Source organism: Trichomycterus rosablanca, chromosome 19 (assembly GCF_030014385.1).
Source record: "Trichomycterus rosablanca isolate fTriRos1 chromosome 19, fTriRos1.hap1, whole genome shotgun sequence".
Classification (NCBI taxonomy): Eukaryota; Metazoa; Chordata; class Actinopteri; order Siluriformes; family Trichomycteridae; genus Trichomycterus; species Trichomycterus rosablanca.
The window spans coordinates 19,769,731-19,791,249 of record NC_086006.1 but is presented as its reverse complement, the minus strand read 5'-3'; the positions used below and the strand labels follow the sequence as shown (position 1 = coordinate 19,791,249).

The 21,519-nt window shown below is 38.1% G+C and overlaps 2 protein-coding genes across 2 annotated transcripts; both read left to right on the top strand.

Annotated features, from left to right (window-relative positions):
- The first annotated feature begins 208 nt into the window (after positions 1–208).
- On the top strand, positions 209–4,196 carry LOC134333107 (acidic mammalian chitinase-like). The gene is made up of 11 exons (XM_063014943.1): positions 209–233; positions 731–760; positions 856–1,060; positions 1,140–1,196; positions 1,280–1,445; positions 2,613–2,737; positions 2,866–2,989; positions 3,076–3,261; positions 3,413–3,532; positions 3,620–3,761; positions 3,863–4,196. The coding sequence occupies exons 1-11, from the start codon at positions 209–211 to the stop codon at positions 4,159–4,161; spliced, it is 1,479 nt and encodes a 492-aa protein (XP_062871013.1). The 3' UTR covers positions 4,162–4,196.
- A 1,963-nt stretch (positions 4,197–6,159) lies between these two features.
- Positions 6,160–12,877, top strand: nucks1b (nuclear casein kinase and cyclin-dependent kinase substrate 1b). Its single transcript, XM_063014945.1, has 8 exons — positions 6,160–6,504; positions 8,293–8,342; positions 8,451–8,502; positions 9,094–9,119; positions 9,214–9,342; positions 9,696–9,860; positions 9,950–10,087; positions 10,272–12,877. The coding sequence occupies exons 1-8, from the start codon at positions 6,488–6,490 to the stop codon at positions 10,583–10,585; spliced, it is 891 nt and encodes a 296-aa protein (XP_062871015.1). The 5' UTR covers positions 6,160–6,487; the 3' UTR covers positions 10,586–12,877.
- The last annotated feature ends 8,642 nt before the right edge of the window (positions 12,878–21,519 follow it).

Sequence of the window (21,519 nt, the reverse complement as noted above, 5' to 3'; positions counted from 1 at the left end):
AGAGTTAAAATATGAACTATTAAATAGGTTAAGAACATAGTAATTATGTTATTAATTGAATAAACAAGATAATCTTTGATAATCTGAAGGAACATTTAATACTATCTTCTGTAAACACCGACTGCCAAGATCATTGGCAGAGCTTGAGGGTCAACTATGGGTATTTAAAAGAGAGGTACCAATGTAACACTCTTTGTATGAGGCAACAATGGGTAAGCTAGTCTTGCTTTCAGGTAAGTGCTATCTATCTTATTTTATGCTTTAAAAAAGACATATAATTCCTTCATTTTAGTATGTGACTTAGTCAGTGTTGTGGTGTGCTTTGAGGCACCTGGAAACACTGGCACTAAGGAGGAACAGATCATGGACAGGGTGCAAATCTATTGCAAAGTACCCACATTATAACCACGAAATAAGCAGCATGATTGCAAAAGATGGTGTTGGTGACTCGTAGCAACAGGGTCCTAAGGGTTAAGGCTTCATTACTCTGGGCTTACTCTGTCTACTACAGTGTCCACCTATGCTCCAAACGAAATGTCTGCATATGGATTGAATACTCTAAATTAAATTAAATTAAGTTTTTAAAGTAAATGGGTAAATGAGCAAATGTGTGCAATGCCCAGCAAGTGATTGGGGTCCAGCATTTCCAGGTGGGTTCCAGACATAACATGACCCTCATGTGAAGTTTTTGAGGTTTAATCTTTATTTTTGTTTTGTATTTTGAACCAAGCATTGGCCCTGCTGCTCCATGTGCAGCTTGGTAAGTATGATGATGTGATGCAATATTTGATCCAAATTTAAGATACTAATGTGAATCCTGTGCACTGACTGACTCAAATCCATTGGTTTGGACAGGCTCAGCCTACATTCTATCATGCTACTTCACCAACTGGGCTCAGTACCGTCCCCCTCCCACCATCTACATGCCGAATGACATTGACCCCTGCCTGTGTACCCATCTTCTCTACGCTTTTGCCACCATGACCAACGATTATAAAATCGCTACATTCGAGTGGAACGATGTAGAGCTCTACAGCCAGTTCAACGGACTGAAGAACAAGTAAGTGTGTGTAGCTGCTTACACATAGACAATTTGATGAATTTGTGCCATCTGTGTCATCTATCTTCCATCTTTACAGAAATGGTAATCTGAAAACTCTGCTGTCAGTTGGTGGGTGGAACTTCGGCTCCTCAGGGTGAGAAATGTTGGGATTGATTTTATACGTATATGTTGATATGTCAAATATACAGCCTGAATACATTTTTATTCCCTCTCTAGATTCTCTGCCATGGTGGCATCTGCTGCCAACCGCCAGACTTTTATCAGTTCGGTGATAACCTTTTTGAGAAAGTATGAGTTTGATGGATTGGACTTTGACTGGGAGTATCCGGCCAACAGAGGAAGCCCACCTCAAGATCAGCAGCTGTTCTCTGTTCTCCTAGCAGTGGGTATCAGCACTACTAATGTGTACTAATTTATATATGACTTCACAAAAAGTTACATTTGCGTTATAATATATGGCAGTAAATTCTACTGGCATCAAGGTCAAATCTGAAAATCTAAACTGGCTTATTTGTTTTATGTTGGATGAGAAGTCTGACTCGCAACTGACATTCTACCGTATTCCAAAGTGTTATCCCAATGAGGCTGAGGTCAGGACTTAGGAGGGGCCTTTTCCAAACTGTTGTCACAAAGTTAGAACTGATTTTATACACCTGTAAGCTATGAGCATGACTAAATAACCACAATAATTATGATAGCACCAAACTGCATACCACACAGTAAACATTATTACCAAACAGTGAATAGGTATGCCTATGTTATTTTTATGGTACACCTACACTTTGTGGAAATGCAATTACTAACTGTAGCCCATTTGTTTATTTACATTTACATGTTCAGCATTTAGCAGACGCTTTTATCCAAAGCGACTTACAGTACTGTCACAGTATATTGTCTAAGCAATTGAGGGCTCAAGGACCCAACAGTACCTGGCAGTAATGGGGCTAGTCCAGTACCTTAACCACTGGGCTACAACTGCCCTACATTCACACCCTTTTTACGTTTATTACTCTATTAACCAATACAACATTCATTTTAATTAAACAATTTTGTTGTATTTTATATACAATGACAAAAATGCATGCATTGACTCATTCAATAGAATGAGACACCCAGAGAACCCTACTACCCAGATTAGCACTGCAATGGCACTAAAATGGTAATGACATGAAGTGTGTGCTGTATTGTTATCAGTATATATTAGAGCAATAGCATATTTTATAATACCACCCACAAATACCTAGTCCTTGGGGGGTCGGACAGGCTACAGTTCCATCCAAATGGTAGATTATACAGCTCATTAGGTGGCCAGTGCTTGCACAAAACAGTTAAACCTAATCAAGTGGTCATTGTGTATAATTATAAACCATAATAAAATATAATAAAACCTTCATGCACATTAACAATAACATTAGGTAAAACACCAAATGTGATATTTCACTTCAAATATTTCACATTCTGGAAGAACATTTTGCTTAGTTGATTGATGATTAAAAATACATAGGTTAAAGTAGACAATTTATCCATTTTATATTTTGGCTATGAACAGGAAATGAGGACTGCATTTGAGGCAGAGGCCAAGCAGTCAAACAAAGCCCGACTCCTAATGTCCGCTGCTGTCTCATCAGGCAAAGGCACCATTGACACAGCCTACCAGATTCCTCAACTCGGACAGTGAGTTAAATCTCGTCTCTATGCCTTATGACCCCCAAAATGTTTTGAAAATCTAATCCTAACTAAGACTGGCATTGAGGTGTTGGTAGGTAACTCTAAAATCATTTATCATCTTTTTTCTTTCCCAGATCTCTGGATATGATTAATGTGATGTCATATGACATGCATGGATCGTGGGACCCATTCACAGGGGAGTGCAGCCCCCTGTACAAGAGTTCTTTCGACAGTGGTGGTTACATCTACTTCAATTTGGTAAGTTTGTATCTTGTCCACTTTTAATTTCAACTTTTTATTCATATTAGCCTTTTTATATTGTCAATAATGTTGATGATCCTTAGGATTATGCCATGAACTACTGGAGAACCAATGGTGCTCCTGCAGAGAAACTGCTGGTTGGATTCCCCACATACGGAAACACCTTCACTCTTACAAACCCTGCTAACCATGGAATTGGAGCTCCAATCTCTGGGGCTGGAACACCAGGAAAATACACTCAGGAGGCTGGGGAACTGGCTTATTTTGAGGTACTGCAATCCACTAGTGTTTCAATTAAGTTTTGTACATTATTTCTACTATGCATGTTATATTTAAAGCTGTTAAAACATACCTTACACACTTCAAAATGAAATACTACATTGGTTAATTACATTGGTTGAATATTTATTGCCTTGGTAGATTTGTACCTTCCTTCAAGGTGGTGCAACAGAGGTGTGGAACTCTCAACAAGATGTGCCCTATGCTTATAAGGGTAATCAGTGGGTTGGCTATGACAATATCAAGAGCTTTCAGACCAAGGTAGAATTTTAACATCCTGATTTATGAACAAATACATGACTTGTTCAGAATTATAAACAAAAAATACAAGTTGACATGTCTCTTCAGGTTCAGTGGCTCATGAAAAACAACTTCGGTGGTGCTATGGTGTGGACCATTGACATGGATGACTATTTGGGCACTTTCTGTAACCAGGGCAAATATCCTCTGATTAATGTTCTTCACAAGGCCTTCAATCTTGACCAACAATGTAAGAATAACTTAAAACGTCATACATAATAACTGAGAAGCATACACAGCCTCTTTTTCTGACGTACTCATTAAACACGATGCTTTGCTTTTTTTTTTAAGCGTGCAAACCCCCTGCAACTCCTCTGCCCCCAATACCAGGAGTGAGCAGCACCACCGCTAGTGCCAGTGGTGGAAGCTCTGGTGGGGGAAGTTCAAGCGGAGGAAGCTCCAGTGGAGGAAGCTCCAGCGGTACCAGTGGCATGAACAGCTCCTTCTGCATTGGCAAAGCCGATGGACTGTACCCATTTGCTGCCAAAAGCAACAAGTTCTATGAGTGCAATGCAGGCAAAACATATTTCCAGCAATGTGCAACAAGTCTGGTGTTTGACACAGCATGCTCATGCTGCAACTGGAGTTAAAGCTTTAACACTGTCATAATGCATAGCACTGTTTTGATGTCTCTACTGAAAATTACAGATGCATATATAGAAACCACCAGTTTTGTAGGCCACAAACTGCTTTTGTGCTCATGATTATCGGATAATAATATGAAATAAAGCTAATGAAATGGCTGCTTTTCCTCTGTTTTTTCTTAAGGAGAGTTCTACACTTTTACAGAAAATACAATATTTTATCATAGTGATGAATGCACTCATAAATGCACTAAAAAATAAACTGTATCACAAATCCTGACAGTGTTGGAAAAAGCAATTGCCCACTTTTTAAACATAAAATTAAAAATACCATTACACAAAGAAACCTTTGTTGAAACACATCTGTAAAACAGTAATATATTGCACCCGTGAATGATTAAACACCTTTAATTTTTAACAATTATTGCTATAAATCACTTCTTATATTTCGATATTAGTTCTTTACATTACTGTGGGGAATTTTCACCCACTCTTTTATGCACAACTGTGTTACATTAGATAAACGTCTAGGTTTGGGGAACGGCCTGCTCATGGGTTTAAGTCAGGACTTTAACCAGGCCTCATCAGCTATTTAGCTGTACAATTGCTGTTGCATTTTAGACAAATGCCTTAGTTTTACAGAGAAAGGAGCTTACATTTTCCTTTCTAATTTACTAATGAAGTGGAATTTATTCCCTCCTCAAGGACAAGAAGTCTCTCAGACTAACCCTTATACTTTTACAGTCATGTTTGTGCTCTTATCATACAATTTTACACTCAAAAAGGTTTGTAATTTTGATGTCCAATAACCGCATTACTGTGTTTTTGCTTTCTTGTCTAAAAGTGGTTTTCATCGTGCTACCCGTCTGTGAAATTCATTTTTGCATTATGTCCTTTGTATTGTTGAATTATGAACTGGACTATATTCCTATTCAACAGTTGGGTCTGATAATAAAATGTTAAGATCATTTACATTTACTTTTACATTCTCGGCATTTAGCAGACGGTCTTATCCAGAGCGACTTACAGAAGAGCTTCCATAGCAAACATTTCAACAGTCCAAGAACACACATCTGCTAAAACCTGTTAAAACCAAAGTGTTTTTTTTTATGAAAAATAAATGAATAAGAGTGTTAGTAAGTAAGTAAGTACAAGTCAGTGATAGCTCAGTGGTTAAGGTACTGGACTAGTAAACAGAAGGTTGCCGGTTCAAGCCCCACTACCACCAACCAAGTTGCCACTGTTGGGTCCCTGAGCAAGGCCCTTAACCCTCAGTTGCTCATTGTGTAAGTTGCTTTGAATAAAAGCGTCTGCTAAATGCTGAAAATGTAAAAGTCAGCTTAAGTGCTTAGTAAAGAGGCTCAGAAGATCATTGGTTTGTTTACCAATTGTTTGAGTAATTTTTGTAGACCAGTATGGAAAATAAAATCAGATGACATGTCCAATCAAACACAACTCATGGTGGTGCCAATTCTTTTACATTGTTTAACTTGTATGGCTGTAGTTAGAAAGTCGAAATGAAATGTTATACAGTAACCATCCAACGTCTGTTTTGCTTTTCAGTCTGCTGGTTTCCTTAATATTAAAAAATCTTAATATTAGATATTCATACTGATATCTGCAATGTTTAAACATTTTTGTTTAACCTTGGAAGTACATTCTATTTAAAATAGGTAAATAAATGAATACAGATAACGTGGCACGTTACTTTTCACCTTTAACTTCATGTTTTACATGTTTGGACAGGTAATGCAGGAAAGGTTGGCAAAACTGAATTGTTGGTGTTTGAACACGTTGGCACCAACCAATTCACAACTTACAACTGCGTGAGTCGTAGATTTAGTAGAAATAAAGTCAAATGTAAGTTTAAGAGGATTTGTTATAGAATCAGTAAGTTCTTTAAAAAACTTCGATAATCCAGTCGTGATTTTGTGAATCTTTGGCATTTGAAGTTCTCGGTCCCATCCCACTTACAGTTCATACACACTGTACTGCTGCTGCCTGCTACAGGCCAGCGCTATGCTCTCTCTATTAGCCACTTAGCTCCCGTTTATCGTTAGCACTACCAGTTTAATCCGGGTGGGTTTTAACAAACCCAGAGTTTTAATAATTACACGTATTTAGATCAAAATCAGGGTGCATGGTTTAACTGTGTGTTTAGTTGCAGCTCTGTGTAACTTGTATAACGTTAGCTGAGTGAGTTAGCTTAGCCTCCTAACATTACCTGGCTTGTACGCAGCTGCTGTGTGAAAGCAAACCTGCCGCCAATATTTTGTCAACATTATTGGGTGCTTGAGAAGAACCCGGAATATTACGGAATATTACCAGCAAAATGGCTAGACCTTCAAGGTTGGTTAATATTTTGTTTGTTACTTTGTGGTGCTAAATTGTAAGACTTGTTTATGTTGTAAATATTTAATACTGCGACTGTTAGTGCATAGTTCACACCTCCATGTTTGTTAGCTGCACGGGTGCTAGCTACACGCTAGTTAAATTGTTAGTTTTTTTTATAAGAATGCGCTTAAGAATTGAATTGGAATATTAAAATATTCACGGGAAATTCCTTTCCACCAAAAATATTACTTCAGTTTTTTATAATTAAATGCAGAAACGCTACAACGTGCACAAGCAACGTATTTTATCCACACACACACAACACGCGACTGTACGGCTGTTCATGCATTCCAGTTAGTGCTTCTTACTAAAACTGTTTAAGCAGTTTTAATATTTCAGTAAAGTTTAACACGTATTACTGGATTTTTAACAATAGGCGATCACGCAAATGCATCGAGTTTAGTAGCTTAGTGAAGTATTTAGCTCGAACTACATGCATGAACATGAGCTCTAGCTGTTTGCTCCACGCCTACTCTCATTCCCCAGTGTTACTATCACATTCACATAACAGCACATGGTGGGCAAGTTACAGTTCAGCTTAAAGCTTTCATGGATCATCAAATACTAATGATCAGAAGTTGTTTGATTAGTGAAATGTTACCATAATTCAACAGTTAAAAGTTTTATTGTCATGATTATTTTCAAACCAGTAGTCTAGGGCAGATTGAATACCTTCATTGTCATTTATACACGTGTGCAATACAATAAAATATAGTGTATCTAGCTTGTTTGGAAGTTAGGTTCAGGATTTCAAGTTAAGCTATTGTATGGTGTCTAAGGAGCTGAGAGAGTTAACAAGGACCTTGCTCAAGGGTCCAACAGTGGCTGCATGACAGGGCAAGGATTCGAACCAGCAACCTTCCGATTGACAGCCCAAAACACCACCCACTAGGCTACCACTGTCCCAAAGCATTAGGAAAAAAGTGCAAGAGTATAATTACAAAGAGAATAATATTAGTAATATATAAATATGTGTAAAAGTTAGCAGTGTCAGTGCAAAAAAATAGCAGCCGTTACACAAACTATTGTTGCTTTCCACTTGTTTTTATTTGCAAGTGTTTAACTGATTATGCTTAATAATAATAATAATAAAAAGTAAAATAGTAATTGTGTGTGCAAAAATTCAGACATCATTTTTAATTAAGTATGCAAATGAACATCTAAACATCAAGTTAGAGGCATTTTGGAAATAAAGTAATTTTGAAAACTATGGCCTAATTGCCAAAGGTGTGTTTGAGAGGTATGGTTGTGAAGCAACCAAAAGCACAGAAAACATGGGCTGGCTGAGAAGATGAGACTGTTATGACAGGAAAATAAAAAGTAAACATTTCTTTATTTTCTTTATTTACCTGTGCCACTGAATTTTGGTGTCTTGGTCTCAAAAATGGTCTCAAAAGTTGAAAACTGGTTAAACTTTGTAAGAAATGATGTAGTGCCATTTTAAAACATGGCATTAACTTGTGCACATGGTTTACCAACGCATTGTCTCAAAAATAAATGGCATTAGTTTTTTTTAATGAACATCAAGTATGTATGTAAATGCAGCCTTAAAACAAGAAAATGGAAACAAACGTGTGTTCATCAGAAATGCTGGCATAAGCTAAAATGTCCTAATAGGAATATGTTTACTAATATTCCAAACAGTGATCATAATTAAAAGTCAGTTAATTATTATTTATTGTGCAGCCTTTCTACATTAGGTTGCATAATTAATGTGGAAATTGATTGTATATTTCTCTACAGAAATAAGAGAGTGGTTGACTACGCTCAGTTTCAGGAATCTGATGATGCAGGTAAGTTGTTTTTGTCATTTTCTGTTTACTTTGACAGCTATAAATACTTAAGCAGGGTTTTATAATAATGTCACAGTGTGTGTAACTGACCTGATTTCTTAAACACAGACGAGGAATTTGAAGGAGATTCGGACAGTCCCAAGAAGATGGTGAAACAGAGGTTGGTTTCAACAATGACAGTACTTGATGCTCTTTAGTAATGTAATGTAAATATTGGGAATGTTGGCGATAATTAGAAATAAAATAATCGCATCATCACACAAGCCACAAAATACTGTGCCATGTGTTTCATTCTGTTCTGTCATACTCTTAAATAGTGGAAGGCGATTGTCTTTGCTTTCCCTGTATTTATTCAATAAAGAACAGACATAACTACCGGGTGTGATTTCACAATACTCAAACTTGTTACAGTTAAACATAACTGTGTAGAACCATCGCTATTAACAATTCTATATTACGGCCATGCTGAATGTACACTCAGCAGGTGGATCTTGTCATAATGTTAGCATTAACAAAGCCCACCAATTTAGAGGTAAAACATAATTGATGAGCTTTACTGTGCCAAGTACCCTGAGAGATTATTACTGACCTGGCGTTCTTTTTACCAACACCAGAGGGCGACAAAGAGGCTTCTTTAATCTAACCCTTTACATTCATGAGTTATGCTAAAGCTATAATTGTCATTACTATTATATACTATTATATTTATGGTATTAAATATAATACTGTTACATAATTTTTGTATTTGCAGTGATGAGTCTCGGAAGGACCGTAAGAGTAAGTCAAGTTCCTGTTGTTTTTTTATTTTGCCAGCGTAATATTATTTTTTGCATTTGTAGTTGAATTTTGTCTTTATTCTTTATTATTGTAGAGGACTTAAGTGATGACGATAATGACTATGGGGAGGAGGAAGAGGAGGACGATGGCGGTGACAGTGATTATGAGGTTGAAAAGCCCAGCAAGGGAAGGCAGGTGACTGCAAAAAGAAAAAGAGCTGCAGGTATTACAGCCGTACTTGCTCATTCAAAATTTAAAGTTTGTGTTTAACGATTTCACGCTTTTCATTCACGTTGCTTTTAAGTGGCTTACGTTAACTGGATCATTTGCACTATAAGTTCAGTTAGCAATTCAGTTAGTAATCGGTTAGTCGAAATGTCCAAGATGTTAAAGTGTAAAGCAGATAAAAACACTACTCAGGTAACTGAGTTTGTAAAACTCCCAACCAATTCTGTGGTCTCATATTTAAGACAAAGCCTTTGCACCATCGCTAAATATTCTAGGTTTTCATTCAATTTAGTAGGGCCCTAACTTTAAGGGTGTGTATACAATAGCTGTGTGTTTTCTGATCCTCAGATGACAGCGATGATGACAAGGTTGTAAGAAAGAAGGGCCGCCAGGTACGTCAGGCTGCCAGCAAAGCAGCCTCCAAGCAGAGAGAGATTCTTCTTGGGGATGGAGGCAGTGAAGAGGAGGAGGGGAAAGAGCGAGGGGAAGAAGACAGCGACGTGTACACAGGAGGTGCAAAAAACGTACCACTTAAACAAATATCTGATGTATAGAATTTGTGGGAGGATGATTAGAACAACGCACTGGTTTTCTTTTTACAGAGGATTCAGGCAGCGATGAAGATTTCATGGTGGAGGATGATGATGATGACAGTGATTATGGGAGGCCCAAAAGGAGGAATTCAAAAGTTAGAAGAAGGAGCAAAGACAAGAAGTCTCCTAAACCCAGGGTTAGATCAGGTACAAACAGGCATGCTCTGTTTATACTATTTATTTATGCCCGTTGGCATCTTCAGTGAGTTGTTTAAGATGTTAGAAGCTAAAATACAAGGTCCAAGTGTACATTTACTAAAAGTAATGTACATATAAAGTAGGAATATTGCATGTATAACCTAGCATTTCCACTTTAATATTCTCTTCTCAGCGAGCAAGGGGTCAAAAAAGAAGCGAGGAAAGCGTCAGACAAAAACAAGAAGGGTCGTATCCAAGAAAGTCGTGTCTAAAGACGAGGAGGAAGACATCGAGAGCGCCAAGGAGGCAGAGGAGGAAGAGGACGTTAAGGACGGAGAGAAAAAGGAATCATCTACAGTCGAGAAGGGTGAAGACAGCCCAGCAGAAGGTGAGGACAACAACAACAACAACAACAATGGTGAGGAGAAGGAGGAGAAAGAGCCAGGGAAAGAGAAAGAAGAAAAGGACGATGCATCCGAGGAGGATGCCGCATCAGGCGAGGACTAACGTCTTCTACCTGATTGCGGAAAGATGCTTTAATTGTTTGTCGTCCTTTCTTAATGTGGAACAGTGGAGTGTACTTCCACAATGCTCCAGGTGTTTTGGATGTTTGTTCATTTCTTTCATCTTGTAAATAGGTTTTTTCAGAGGAACTCTCTGTGAAGTATCATCCACACTATTCAAAACCAGTATCGTTGAAGTACCCACACCTATTTCTCTTCGTCCAGCACATGAGTACCTATATTAATGTTTAGCGTTGCCTGAACTCTAGCATTGTTACTTTTTTCGCATCTTAATCCCTGTTTAGATTTTGCTAAACTGCAAAAGGAGTGAAAATGATTGTGCTACGGATTTTAGTGTACAGATTACTGTACTTTTACGGCAGATGTTTCAGCATTTATGTTTTAACATTTGGTAGGTGCTTTAATCCAAAGCGAGTACAATTGCTTAAAGCCAAGTGTCAGTTCAAGTCATAACAATTTTTTTTTAAAACACAAAATGTTTAATTACAAATACGAATGCTCGATCAGTCATTTGCATTTCTTTTGGAAATACAGCTGTATAAAATACAGCTTCATTCCAAGTTAATGAATTCTGAATGGAAGCAATATGGTTTCAGTTACAAATTTTTAATTATTAACAGGATTCGATTGCACTAAACATTTTAAAAATCCTAGAGTATTATTAAGCAAGTGATGTATTTGTACTTTTTTATACATCTTTATTTGTCTAAAATGAAAATGAATCCAACCACATCCAGGCTTTTTTTTTTATAACAATTGAATTCTAACTAATGACAAACTCTCCTACAAATAATCGTGATTTGTAATTTAGGAGTTGTCTAGTCCATTAAACACTGCTTAAGCCTGGTTACTTTTGAAATGAGTTGCAATGTGGATTCAATGGTGGATCCGTGAATGTTTTATATCGGTGGCATTTCCACTTTTGACACTTTATGGCAAGAAATGTGCTCTTTATTGTTTGATTCTAAACCAAAATGGCCATGTTGCGTAGATTGACCTGAAACAGACAGTGTCCCAAACTTCATGCTCCCAAAAATGTCCTGTCAGAGTAGTAGTGCACCTATTTTATCATGCAATATGCATTTTGGAACAGTCCTACTAATGTTGTTGTTTTTTTTATAATGAGCAAATCTGCCAGAACTTTGTAAGATCAGCTTTATGGTCTGGGTGTGTGCACTAATCACACCTAATGATTGCAGTAATTCTATTGCATACACAAGACCCACCTAGACTTAAGTACATCTCAATAAGCAGCAAACTACCCCACAGAACTAGTTTAATTTAATACGATTTCTGAAGTTCAGTTTTACCAAAATACAAGATTTTTGAGGTTAAAAATGATTCTGCTGTTTCACTCCTGCATAATCAGATTTCTGTTAAATGCTTTGCATAATTGTGCTGTAATTATAGGGTCTGTTTTGTTTCCGTCAACGCGTGCTTTTTAAGATTTATTGTCATTGAGCTGCTCTGTGGATTTTGTGGCTCAAATTCAAGACACGATTTTAAAATCAGTGCAGTTTCAAGCACAGTGCTAAACGAGTATGTGAAGTTACATAATCTTTAGCCATAGCTACTTTACCTGCCATTGATTCTTTTAATCCATGGTTTAGTCTACATAGTACATCTCTAACCAGCTGTACATCGTTTTAAATCCTATATTAAAATGTGAACATGTTAAATCAGACGTGGTTCTTTGCTGAGCTGTGTACTCCCAGCATTCGATTACAAGAGTTGTGTAATCATTCAAAATAGTTCAGGACACAAGTAGATTTTATGTCTGCTTATTAGTATTAGATATTATGTTTCATGTAACATTTTTTAATAGATAAAACTTTCACACGATTCTTTAATAAAGTGGTTTTGTTTTGAACATTTCTGCCGCTCAAACGTAGCATGTAATTGCATTGATTTCCAGCAGTTCATTACACGTGTCATGAGTTCTGTTCGGTGTTCTGATGGTGGAATGAAAAGGTTGAGTGTAGGATGAATGTATGATAAAGGAAAACTCTACTCAGATTTTCAGAAGTGAGCTCGTAACAACTATGTTATTGACTTACGTGACACTTCATGTGTATTTTCAAGTATTTTAAAGCTTATAGATGCCTTCGCGATATACTTTATCCGCTTCTGTTCTCTATTTTCATGCCTCTTATTTTTGTCTAATTATGTAGTCTTGAAATATATATCATAATTTATCTAAGCTTTGTTTTAATTAAGCTGTTCTGATTTTGGAATATGTTTTACAAAGAAAAATAAAATATATCTTGCTTTTAAATAGTTGGGTTGTGTATTGTGAGTATTCCTCTATGACCTATGACACTAAACTGATGAGTAAGAGACCCATTACATGGACAAGTGTGCCTTAAATCAGTGGTTTTCAACCTGTGGGCTGCAGCAACCAGTGCTTTGGTTCATCAGTAGGCTTTCGAATTAGTAATCAAGTTGCAAATTAAATATTCTGGATTGGTCATTGATGTTACTTTCTTACACCTGTGCACTTTTAGGACAAACGTATGTAGTCATCTCACCATGAGCTTGTCAGACATCCTATTTTAAAACTAAGGCATTAGTAAGGAGCCACTTACCAACCATGACAGTCTCCACTCTTCTGGCTTTGTTTCTGGCACTGATGTTGACGAGAAAGCCTGGCTCACCACTAATGTCCCATAGGTGTTTAACAGGGTTGAGGTGAGGGAGATCATCAAACCTTGCTTCTTGTACATGGGTCCAGTCATGCTAGAAAGTACATTACAGGAAAAAAACAATAATGTTACCACTGAGGAAATGTCGAAGTTGACAGCTTTTGCCTACATATATCAGTTATTAACGGTAAAGGATTTAGCAGTCAAGAAATACGACAGACTAGCACTTGCCAGAATAAGAACCTGGAAAACATCTTCAGATGTAACGATTTTTCTCAGCAAAGAAAGATCAGAATTATACAGACTATGGATTTCTTTGTGGTTCTTTATGGAAGTGAAGGCTGGACAATAATAAAAAAAGGACTTTTAAGAGCATCTTGGACGGTAAAGAAAGACAAACAAATGGATCCTCACCCAAATCAAACCTAACCTCTTACTCCAAGCCCAGACAACCAAACAGAAGCTCTATTATTTTTGACACATTATGAAAAGAACCAATTTATTGGACAATAAGACAATAATGCTTGGAAAAGTTGAAGGTAAAAGAGTTACAGGACAGACAGCAACAAGAATGGACACAAATATTGAACAAACCATTTGGAAGCCTAAAGACCGAAATGGAGGATTTTCTAAAGAAGCCCCATCCATATTTGAATATCTGCGAAGAGACCTGAAGAGAGCAGTTCACAGTTGTTCATCATCCAATTTTAGGATTTATCAAGGTTCTGCCCTGAATAATGGGATAAACTGTCCAAATCTAGGTGTGCAAGGCTTAAAAAGACAAATCTCAGACTTGCAGTCATAACTGCTGCCAACATGTAGCATTAAGGATTGAAATACTCTTGTTTTTCACTGGTCATGATGGGTGATTAAAAGTAGATAAATGGATAAAAACATATTATACTGATACATCAACAACAGCAAAAGTCAAGGGGTCTGAATACTTTCTGAATCCACTGTGTATTGCATATGTGATATATAAAACACGAGCATTGCACGATAGGGTTTGTAAAACCTCTCAAACCCAAAACTCATCTGCCAGCTGCTTTTGAATCCCATGAGTGAGTGCAGTGTTGAAATTTAACACCTCTCGAACTGAGGCTATAAGAAACATTTGGTAACTCGTAAAAAAGGAAGTAAGGGAAGCTCCAGTTGTTAACATGTGTCAGTAATAACAGCACATGTTAAAGGGCTTCCTTTTCACATTAGATATACAGTATACTATATGGTCAAAAGTATGTGAACACCCTTTAAATTTTTTTATTTGATGCCTGTAACACACTTGAAATAAAACAAAGCTTGGACAGGAGAGTGAAAAGTTTATGGAATGTTACACCATACAAATATTTCACAATTCCACAATAGGCAAGTGAATTGGAAACAGGCGAGGGTTTCATGACTGGGTATAACAGCAGGATCCACCAAATGCTCAATCTTTGCAAACAACAATGGGTAGTGACTCAACACTTTCTGGCAAACTTCTTAAACAGAATTGCAAGTCAGTTTAAAAAGAACACTTCTCAACACAAGATTGAGAATAATAAGGTTTTTCACCATCTCCCATACATAATATTGTAAAAAAATTCAAAAAATCTGGAGACATCTCAGTCAGAGTACATCAAGACTAGAAACCACTGTTAAATGTGAATGACCTTTAAGCTCTTAGATGGCAGTGAATGAAAGATGGCAGTGCATGAAAAATGCCATGCTACTGTTAAAAATATAGCCACACTGGCTTGGGACTGCCTAAAAGGGCCTTCCCCAGACTGTTCCCACAAAGGTGGAGCAACCAGTGGATAAATTAGGAGGACAATTACTTACTATGATAGCCAACATTCAGCTGGTGGCTCTCTATCAAAAAGACTCTGCAGAAGTAAAAGCAGGTTGTTTTAGATAGATAGATTAGATTAGATTAGATTAGATTAGATTAGATTAGATTAGATTAGATTAGATTAGATAGATAGATAGATAGATAGATAGATAGATAGATAGATAGATAGATAGATAGATAGATAGATAGATAGATAGATAGATAGATAGATAGATAGATAGATAGATAGATTCTTTATTGATCCTTTGCAGGAAATTTCTTTGTTACAGCAGCTCAGACAACAGTCAACAACAACTTCTTGTATACATACAACATTAACTTACAGTGCAAAAACAAGCAATAAGATAAAAATGTACAGTATGGTACTATATACATGTAAACTTTTTATGGTGCATGCATAGCATACAGAAGTAAGTATTTCTTATAAATGATTTATTTGAATTATTGTGAACTGTTAAACAGTCTGATAGCAGTTATAAGAAAGGATTTTCTGTAACGTTCAGTCCTGCATTTAGGAGGAATCAGTCTGTGACTGAAGGTGCTCTGTCGAAACACCTCCAGGGAGTGAAGTGGGTGTGAATGGTTTTTGATAATTAAGTTAAGCTTTGTGAGCATTCTTAACTCTGCTACCTGCTGAACTGAGTCCTGTTCAGACCCCACTATGGAGCTGGCCTTTTTGATCTGTTTGTTTATTCGGTTTGTGTCCATTGTTCTAGCACTCTCACCCCAGCAAACCACTCCAAAGAAAAGAGCACTGGCCACCACCGACTGATAAAAGGTGCACAAAAGGGGCCTGCTGATGTTAAAAGATTTCAGCCTTCTTAAGAAGTACAGTCTGCTCTGCCCCTTTTTGTACACCGTCTCCATGTGTGTAGACCACTCCAGCTTGTTGTCCAGCTGAACTCCAAGGTACCTGTAGCTGGGTACAAGTTCCACCTCAGTTCCTAGGATAGTAACTGGCTCAGGATCCCTTCTCCTCCTTCTAAAGTCCACCACCATTTCTTTGGTTTTTGTGATGTTTAGTTGTAGGTGGTTGTTGCTACACCAGTCCAAAAAGTCTTTAACCGTGCCCCTGTATTCCTGCTCACATCCTGCCTTAATACAACCCACGACTGCTGAATCGTCTGAAAACTTCTGGAGAAAACAGAAGTTTTAGTGGTAAACATTCAGTAGATGGCACTGCATTACTTTACTTTCTATATGAGAGAGAAATTTTTGTCTCAGGAGTGCAAATATGTGCATATTTTACAAGATCAAGGATTTTAACGTCTATTTTTACACACTTTGGTTACATTCATGACAGGACAGGTAATTACTAGTTACTTTAATGTCAAACACAGTCATAGACAATTTTGTATCTCCAATTAATCTCACTGCCATGTCTTTGGACTGTGGGAGGAAACCGGAGCTCCCAGAGGAAACCTAAGCAGACACGGGGAGAACATGCAAACTCTACACATAAAAGACTGCTCCACCAGTAAATCGAACCCAGGACCTTCTTGCCGTGAGGCGACAGTGCTACCCAGAGTGTCTTCCTATTGAGTATATCTGGGTAGGCTACAGATCTACTTACCCATAATTAGAATTAAGTGGATATTATATAGGATTGAATAAATGAATAACCATGGTCTATACCTTGGTGAAACGGTTCTTGGATCAGAAAGACACTGCCATATATGAACCTCTTCATGCTTCACTACAGCAGGGCTACTAGAAAATCCCTTTAGCCTATATAGAATCTTACCCACACTTACACTCACACACTCAAACACACATAGCAGATTTAATAGCCTCAGTTCAAACACATTCTCCATTTAGTTCCGCTGACATCTCTCTTCTGCTCTGCTGTGTTAACCATTAGGAACAGGTCAGTACAGTGGTGCAGTACACAGTAAACTGGCCCACTGGGTCTAAATCTAGTTTGATAAACAAACACTACACTAGATAGCTTGAGGGCAGAATCATTAACTGTCTACCTGACAAGACAGAGAGATGACTGTGTATTTGAAGGTATACTTTATTACTACCAAATGGATAGATGAGCAATCAACATGGAAAATAATTTAAACACAGACCCCGATGCTGAGAATACAATGGAAAATACATTTACTTAAAATCTCTTTAAATCTAGTACATCACTCAATAAATGTTTATGAACACATATTTTTAAGGCATACTTTCAAAAATTGTTCATAAGAGCTTAACTGGGCTATAAGGACCATGCTGAGCTGAGACTCGAATTCGGGGAGTTTAGAATCCCAGCACTGGTGCACTAGCAGAATGGCTTTTTGTGTGCATAATGAGAAGTTAATACAATGCCATTTTGGCGGGGGCCAATTGTACCAAGAGGGCTGGACAGTGGTGGGATGATTGTTCCTGCCATTCGTTCCTGCCAAACTTTCCTGCCATATCAGCAACTGATGGGAAGACTGGCGGATCCTAACATTACGCAAACCTGTTTTGTGGAATGTGTTTATGGGGGGATTTAAGCATATCTGAATATTGGGGGGGGGCATGTCCCCCTTGAGTTAATACTATAATGGTAGACAACTGTATAACTTCTAATTTCCTAGATGACACCATCACTGGCCTGGTTGGGTAGTCTCGTAACTCAATTTGGGGTGTTTTTACATCTACAGTTCATTTGCTCTGATCTGAATCAGATCTTTTCATTCTAGGCAAGGACGGATTAAGGATAGTCTGGGCCCTTGGACAAAGAGTTGCTAGGACATTTTTCTTTTTCTGTTATGAATGATTTGTATTGTATCAATTCATCTGCCAGGCTCATGTTCAGATCTGAAGGATATGCTGCAGCGAGTGAGTTAGCCTTTAAAGTGAGCTCACTGTTAGACATATTGTCAGGCATGAAAAGAACATCAAATAGCTCAGTTAAGTGTATTCAAACTGCTTGAAATTGCTTGTCTTAAATTTAAATAATTGCAAAATTGCTAAATTAATTTGTGTCTCTGTGCTTAAGAGAAATTGAACATAATAATTTTGAAACAATACAAATTCAGAAACATTAAGTAAGGGCCTGAATCGCATATTTGCATGAAATATGGTAGCTTGCCTGGCAATTTGTAGGTCCCTAGAAAGTCAAGGAGCCATGGTAAACGACTTCTATGGAAGTCAAGGGCCCCATAGCAGGGGCTCTCATAACCAGGGCCCTCTAAAAATATGCCCCCCTCTTTCCTAGGACCCCTAATAGCCAGAAGTCGAAGTCAGAGCAGTGCCACAACGCCTCATCCATTTTCATAAGGGGCCCAAAAGCATGGCTAGGGCCCCCCAAAAGCATGGCTAGGGCCCAAAAGCATGGCTAGGGGCCCCAAAAGCATGGCTAGGGGCCCCAAAAGCATGGCTAGGGCCCCCAAGAGGCCCTGGGGTCAAAGTCCCTAATAGTCAGAGGATCCTTAAAATGGAGGGCCCTCGGAAATAAAAATATATTGTATCATAAATGTTGATAGGCATCGCAAAATGTTTTGGGCCAGGGCCCCCCCGGGGCCCCCTGACCTCAAGGGCCCCTGGGCGCTGGCCCCACTGGCCCGGTCAGTAATCCAGCCATGATTCTAGGAATGCATCACAACAAACCAAATGATTATGTTTACTTTACTTATTGGTCAGATGTGTCTAAGGCAGGAATAAATGAGGAAAATACAGAAAAAGGGTCCTGTGTTTTGGACTATTGCATATTTCTATGCAATTAAAAATGGAGTAACGGCTGAGATGAGCATTTGTTTATAGCTGTAATTATTTGTGCAATAAAACACTCTGAACCACATCAGCAGAATGCCGATGTAAATGTATTTTAGGGCACGTCCAAGACATACTGCCTGTAGACACCTAAGCAGAAGATTGGAGCTAATATTGAGAATGTACATCAACCACAGACCTCACCACAAACAAAGTGCTCCAGAAGTCTTTTAGGACAGGACTGGGGCCACCTCCTCTCAAAGTCTCAGTGGAGTTGTCTAGGTCCTGTGTTTACAGCTATCCAAAGGAAACAAAGAGGGAAAAATGAACCCAAGTCCGATTTAACCGAACTAAAAGGTGCAGGTCTAAATAAAATTACATTAAGACTTTATCCCCTTGTCACCACAACAGTGACAACTGCTATCTGTTTATTTTTTGGTATTTTTTAAATTTGTATCTACTATTCCTCAATTTATTAATTTCCAGTTCCTTGTTGCAGTTGCTCGGCCGCATACTGCATGCTGTCCAAAAGAGCCACTGACAGGAAAAGCCCATTCCAATACAACATTGATTTTTATTTATGTGAATCCTAATTTTCAGCCAGTAGTTGTGTTGCAATGGCAAAGAGGTAAATCCCAACCATTTTACTCCCTTACACAGGCAATCGTGCCTGCTGGTCAGCCGACCAGACTGATGGCACAACTGAGACTTGAACTCTGCTGTCTTAGAGTAGTGTACTGGACACTACGCGTGGACAGAGGCAGCTCAGTGATTAAGGCCCTGGACAAAGCTCCACCACTGCCACTATTGGTCCCCTGAGCAAGGTCTTTAACCCTCAATTGCTGAAACTGTATATATAAGTCATAATTGTAATTCGCCTGGGATAAAAGCATCTGCTAAATGTAAATGTTCATGTAGACAGCTGCAACCACAGAACACCCTACCTACTTTCTGTTTAAGGCACCACTATGAGCACGGAAGAATAGACATAATACAGTGTTTCTTAGTGCATGTTAAAGTTCTTTGAAAGAAAGAAAAGAAGCAGCTGGCTGCACACTTGTTGGAGGAGCAAATGTTAGCCTTTGGCCATCCTCGGCCAGTATGTATGCTGTGCATGTGGAAGGAAATATTGAAAATAAAATGGTGGTAAGAGGGTAAAAAAAACTTTCAAAAGAATTGTATTTAATCTTTTATTTGTTTATTTGAGATTCTAACATTAGAATAGACTGCCGTTCACCACTCTGCAGTTATGGTTTCTATATGCCTTGCAGGAATCTTCCCCTAAATTCATAAAAATGTCCAGTATTCCTCAAACCAGACATAAAAACGTACACATTTTACATTAAAGCTTGGGGGAACTACTGTTGTCTTACTGTAGATTTAAAGCTCTACTGCATTAGGTAATAGTTGTAAGTGCTTAGTAAAGATCCAGTACATTTTCATTTCAGTGTTGGGTGGTTCTAAATTCCTCAGTAAATATTGGTAATGTCAAAACACTGCTCCTTTAGTAGTTCAACTATTTTATCAAACCTGTATTTAACTAGCTTTTAAACTGATACAAACATCGTCCACATGTGTACACCGAGAGTCCGTCCCAAAAAGAATCGATTTTCCACTCCCAAGCATGCAAACTGAAGAACAGCTTTCTTGCATGGCAGCTTCTAAGCCCATGGCAGTGTCAAGCTCCCGTGACTGTGGACAATATCCCCTGTGTTTCAGCTGCTTCTGATTGCGTCCGATTCTTTTTGGTGCTTCTCGGATTACATCTGACTATTACGATATTTTTTTTTCTTAGCATAAAGTGTCAGTTTGGATTTTTTGGGTGCAGTCAAGCTAGCCCTGTTCAACTGGGCACAATTATAGACCATTATATCCACTAACATAAAATTAGGTGCATGTCTGTGGCAAAAAGTGAAATGAAAGTACGTTTCTCTATACATCTACCTTTATCTATATTCTCTATTTCATGTTTAAGAAAATACTGTACCTGTATAAAAAAAAATCCAGTTTATTATAGACTTATTAAACAAGGAAATTTACTATTGCAGTAAACATTGAAATTCTGAGACTGTCATGATCAAAATGATCCGTGACTCGTATCCCATCATTCCACCACCCACACCTGCGTTTTGGGCCACTTAATTTTTTCCATTTTCCCTGAAAGTTGTAATATTTTAAGAATAAAGTCGTAATACTTCTTAAATGCAGTTTCTTGCAATGCTGTTTCAGTGTTTTTGTACCAAGAGAGTATGTCTATATTTGTGAAACTGATATGAAAGTATAATGTTATCCTCAAAATACCTCATTTTAACAATTTGTCCATTTTATTAATGCATTTTCTACCTTTTTCTCCCAATTTTAGCATAGCCAAAAAGTCTTTCGCTGCTGGGGATTTCAACCACGTCCAAGAAGTGTATATTTGCCTGCCCCATGCTTCCTTTTTTCCCTTCCCTTCCTCTTATTCGCCCATACTTTGGTGGATTTGCACATAAGGCCTGGATATCACGCACCGATCCCCATGCTTCTCCACTTCTGTACCAGCGCTTTGGGCTACTAACCAGCATCCTTACACAGTGGTGAAGACCCTACCCACTTAGTCCATTCTTTCCCACCCAGCAGACTGGTGGCCAATTTTTTCTGACACATGACAATCATGCCTACTCAGCTTTTCAGACAGATATTATTGCAGCTGGCACAGTGGGCGGAAGTTGTCATAAAGTTAGCAATAACAAAGCCCACCCATTTAAAAGGATG

Coding starts and splice junctions, on each gene's coding strand:
- LOC134333107 (XM_063014943.1), top strand. CDS start 209: ATGGGTAAGCTAGTCTTGCTTTCAG. Junction 2,738..2,865: donor CAGATTCCTCAACTCGGACA/GTGAGTTAAATC, acceptor TTTCTTTCCCAG/ATCTCTGGATATGATTAATG. Junction 3,762..3,862: donor CTTCAATCTTGACCAACAAT/GTAAGAATAACT, acceptor TTTTTTTTTAAG/CGTGCAAACCCCCTGCAACT.
- nucks1b (XM_063014945.1), top strand. Junction 9,343..9,695: donor AAAAAGAAAAAGAGCTGCAG/GTATTACAGCCG, acceptor TCTGATCCTCAG/ATGACAGCGATGATGACAAG. Junction 10,088..10,271: donor TAAACCCAGGGTTAGATCAG/GTACAAACAGGC, acceptor TTCTCTTCTCAG/CGAGCAAGGGGTCAAAAAAG.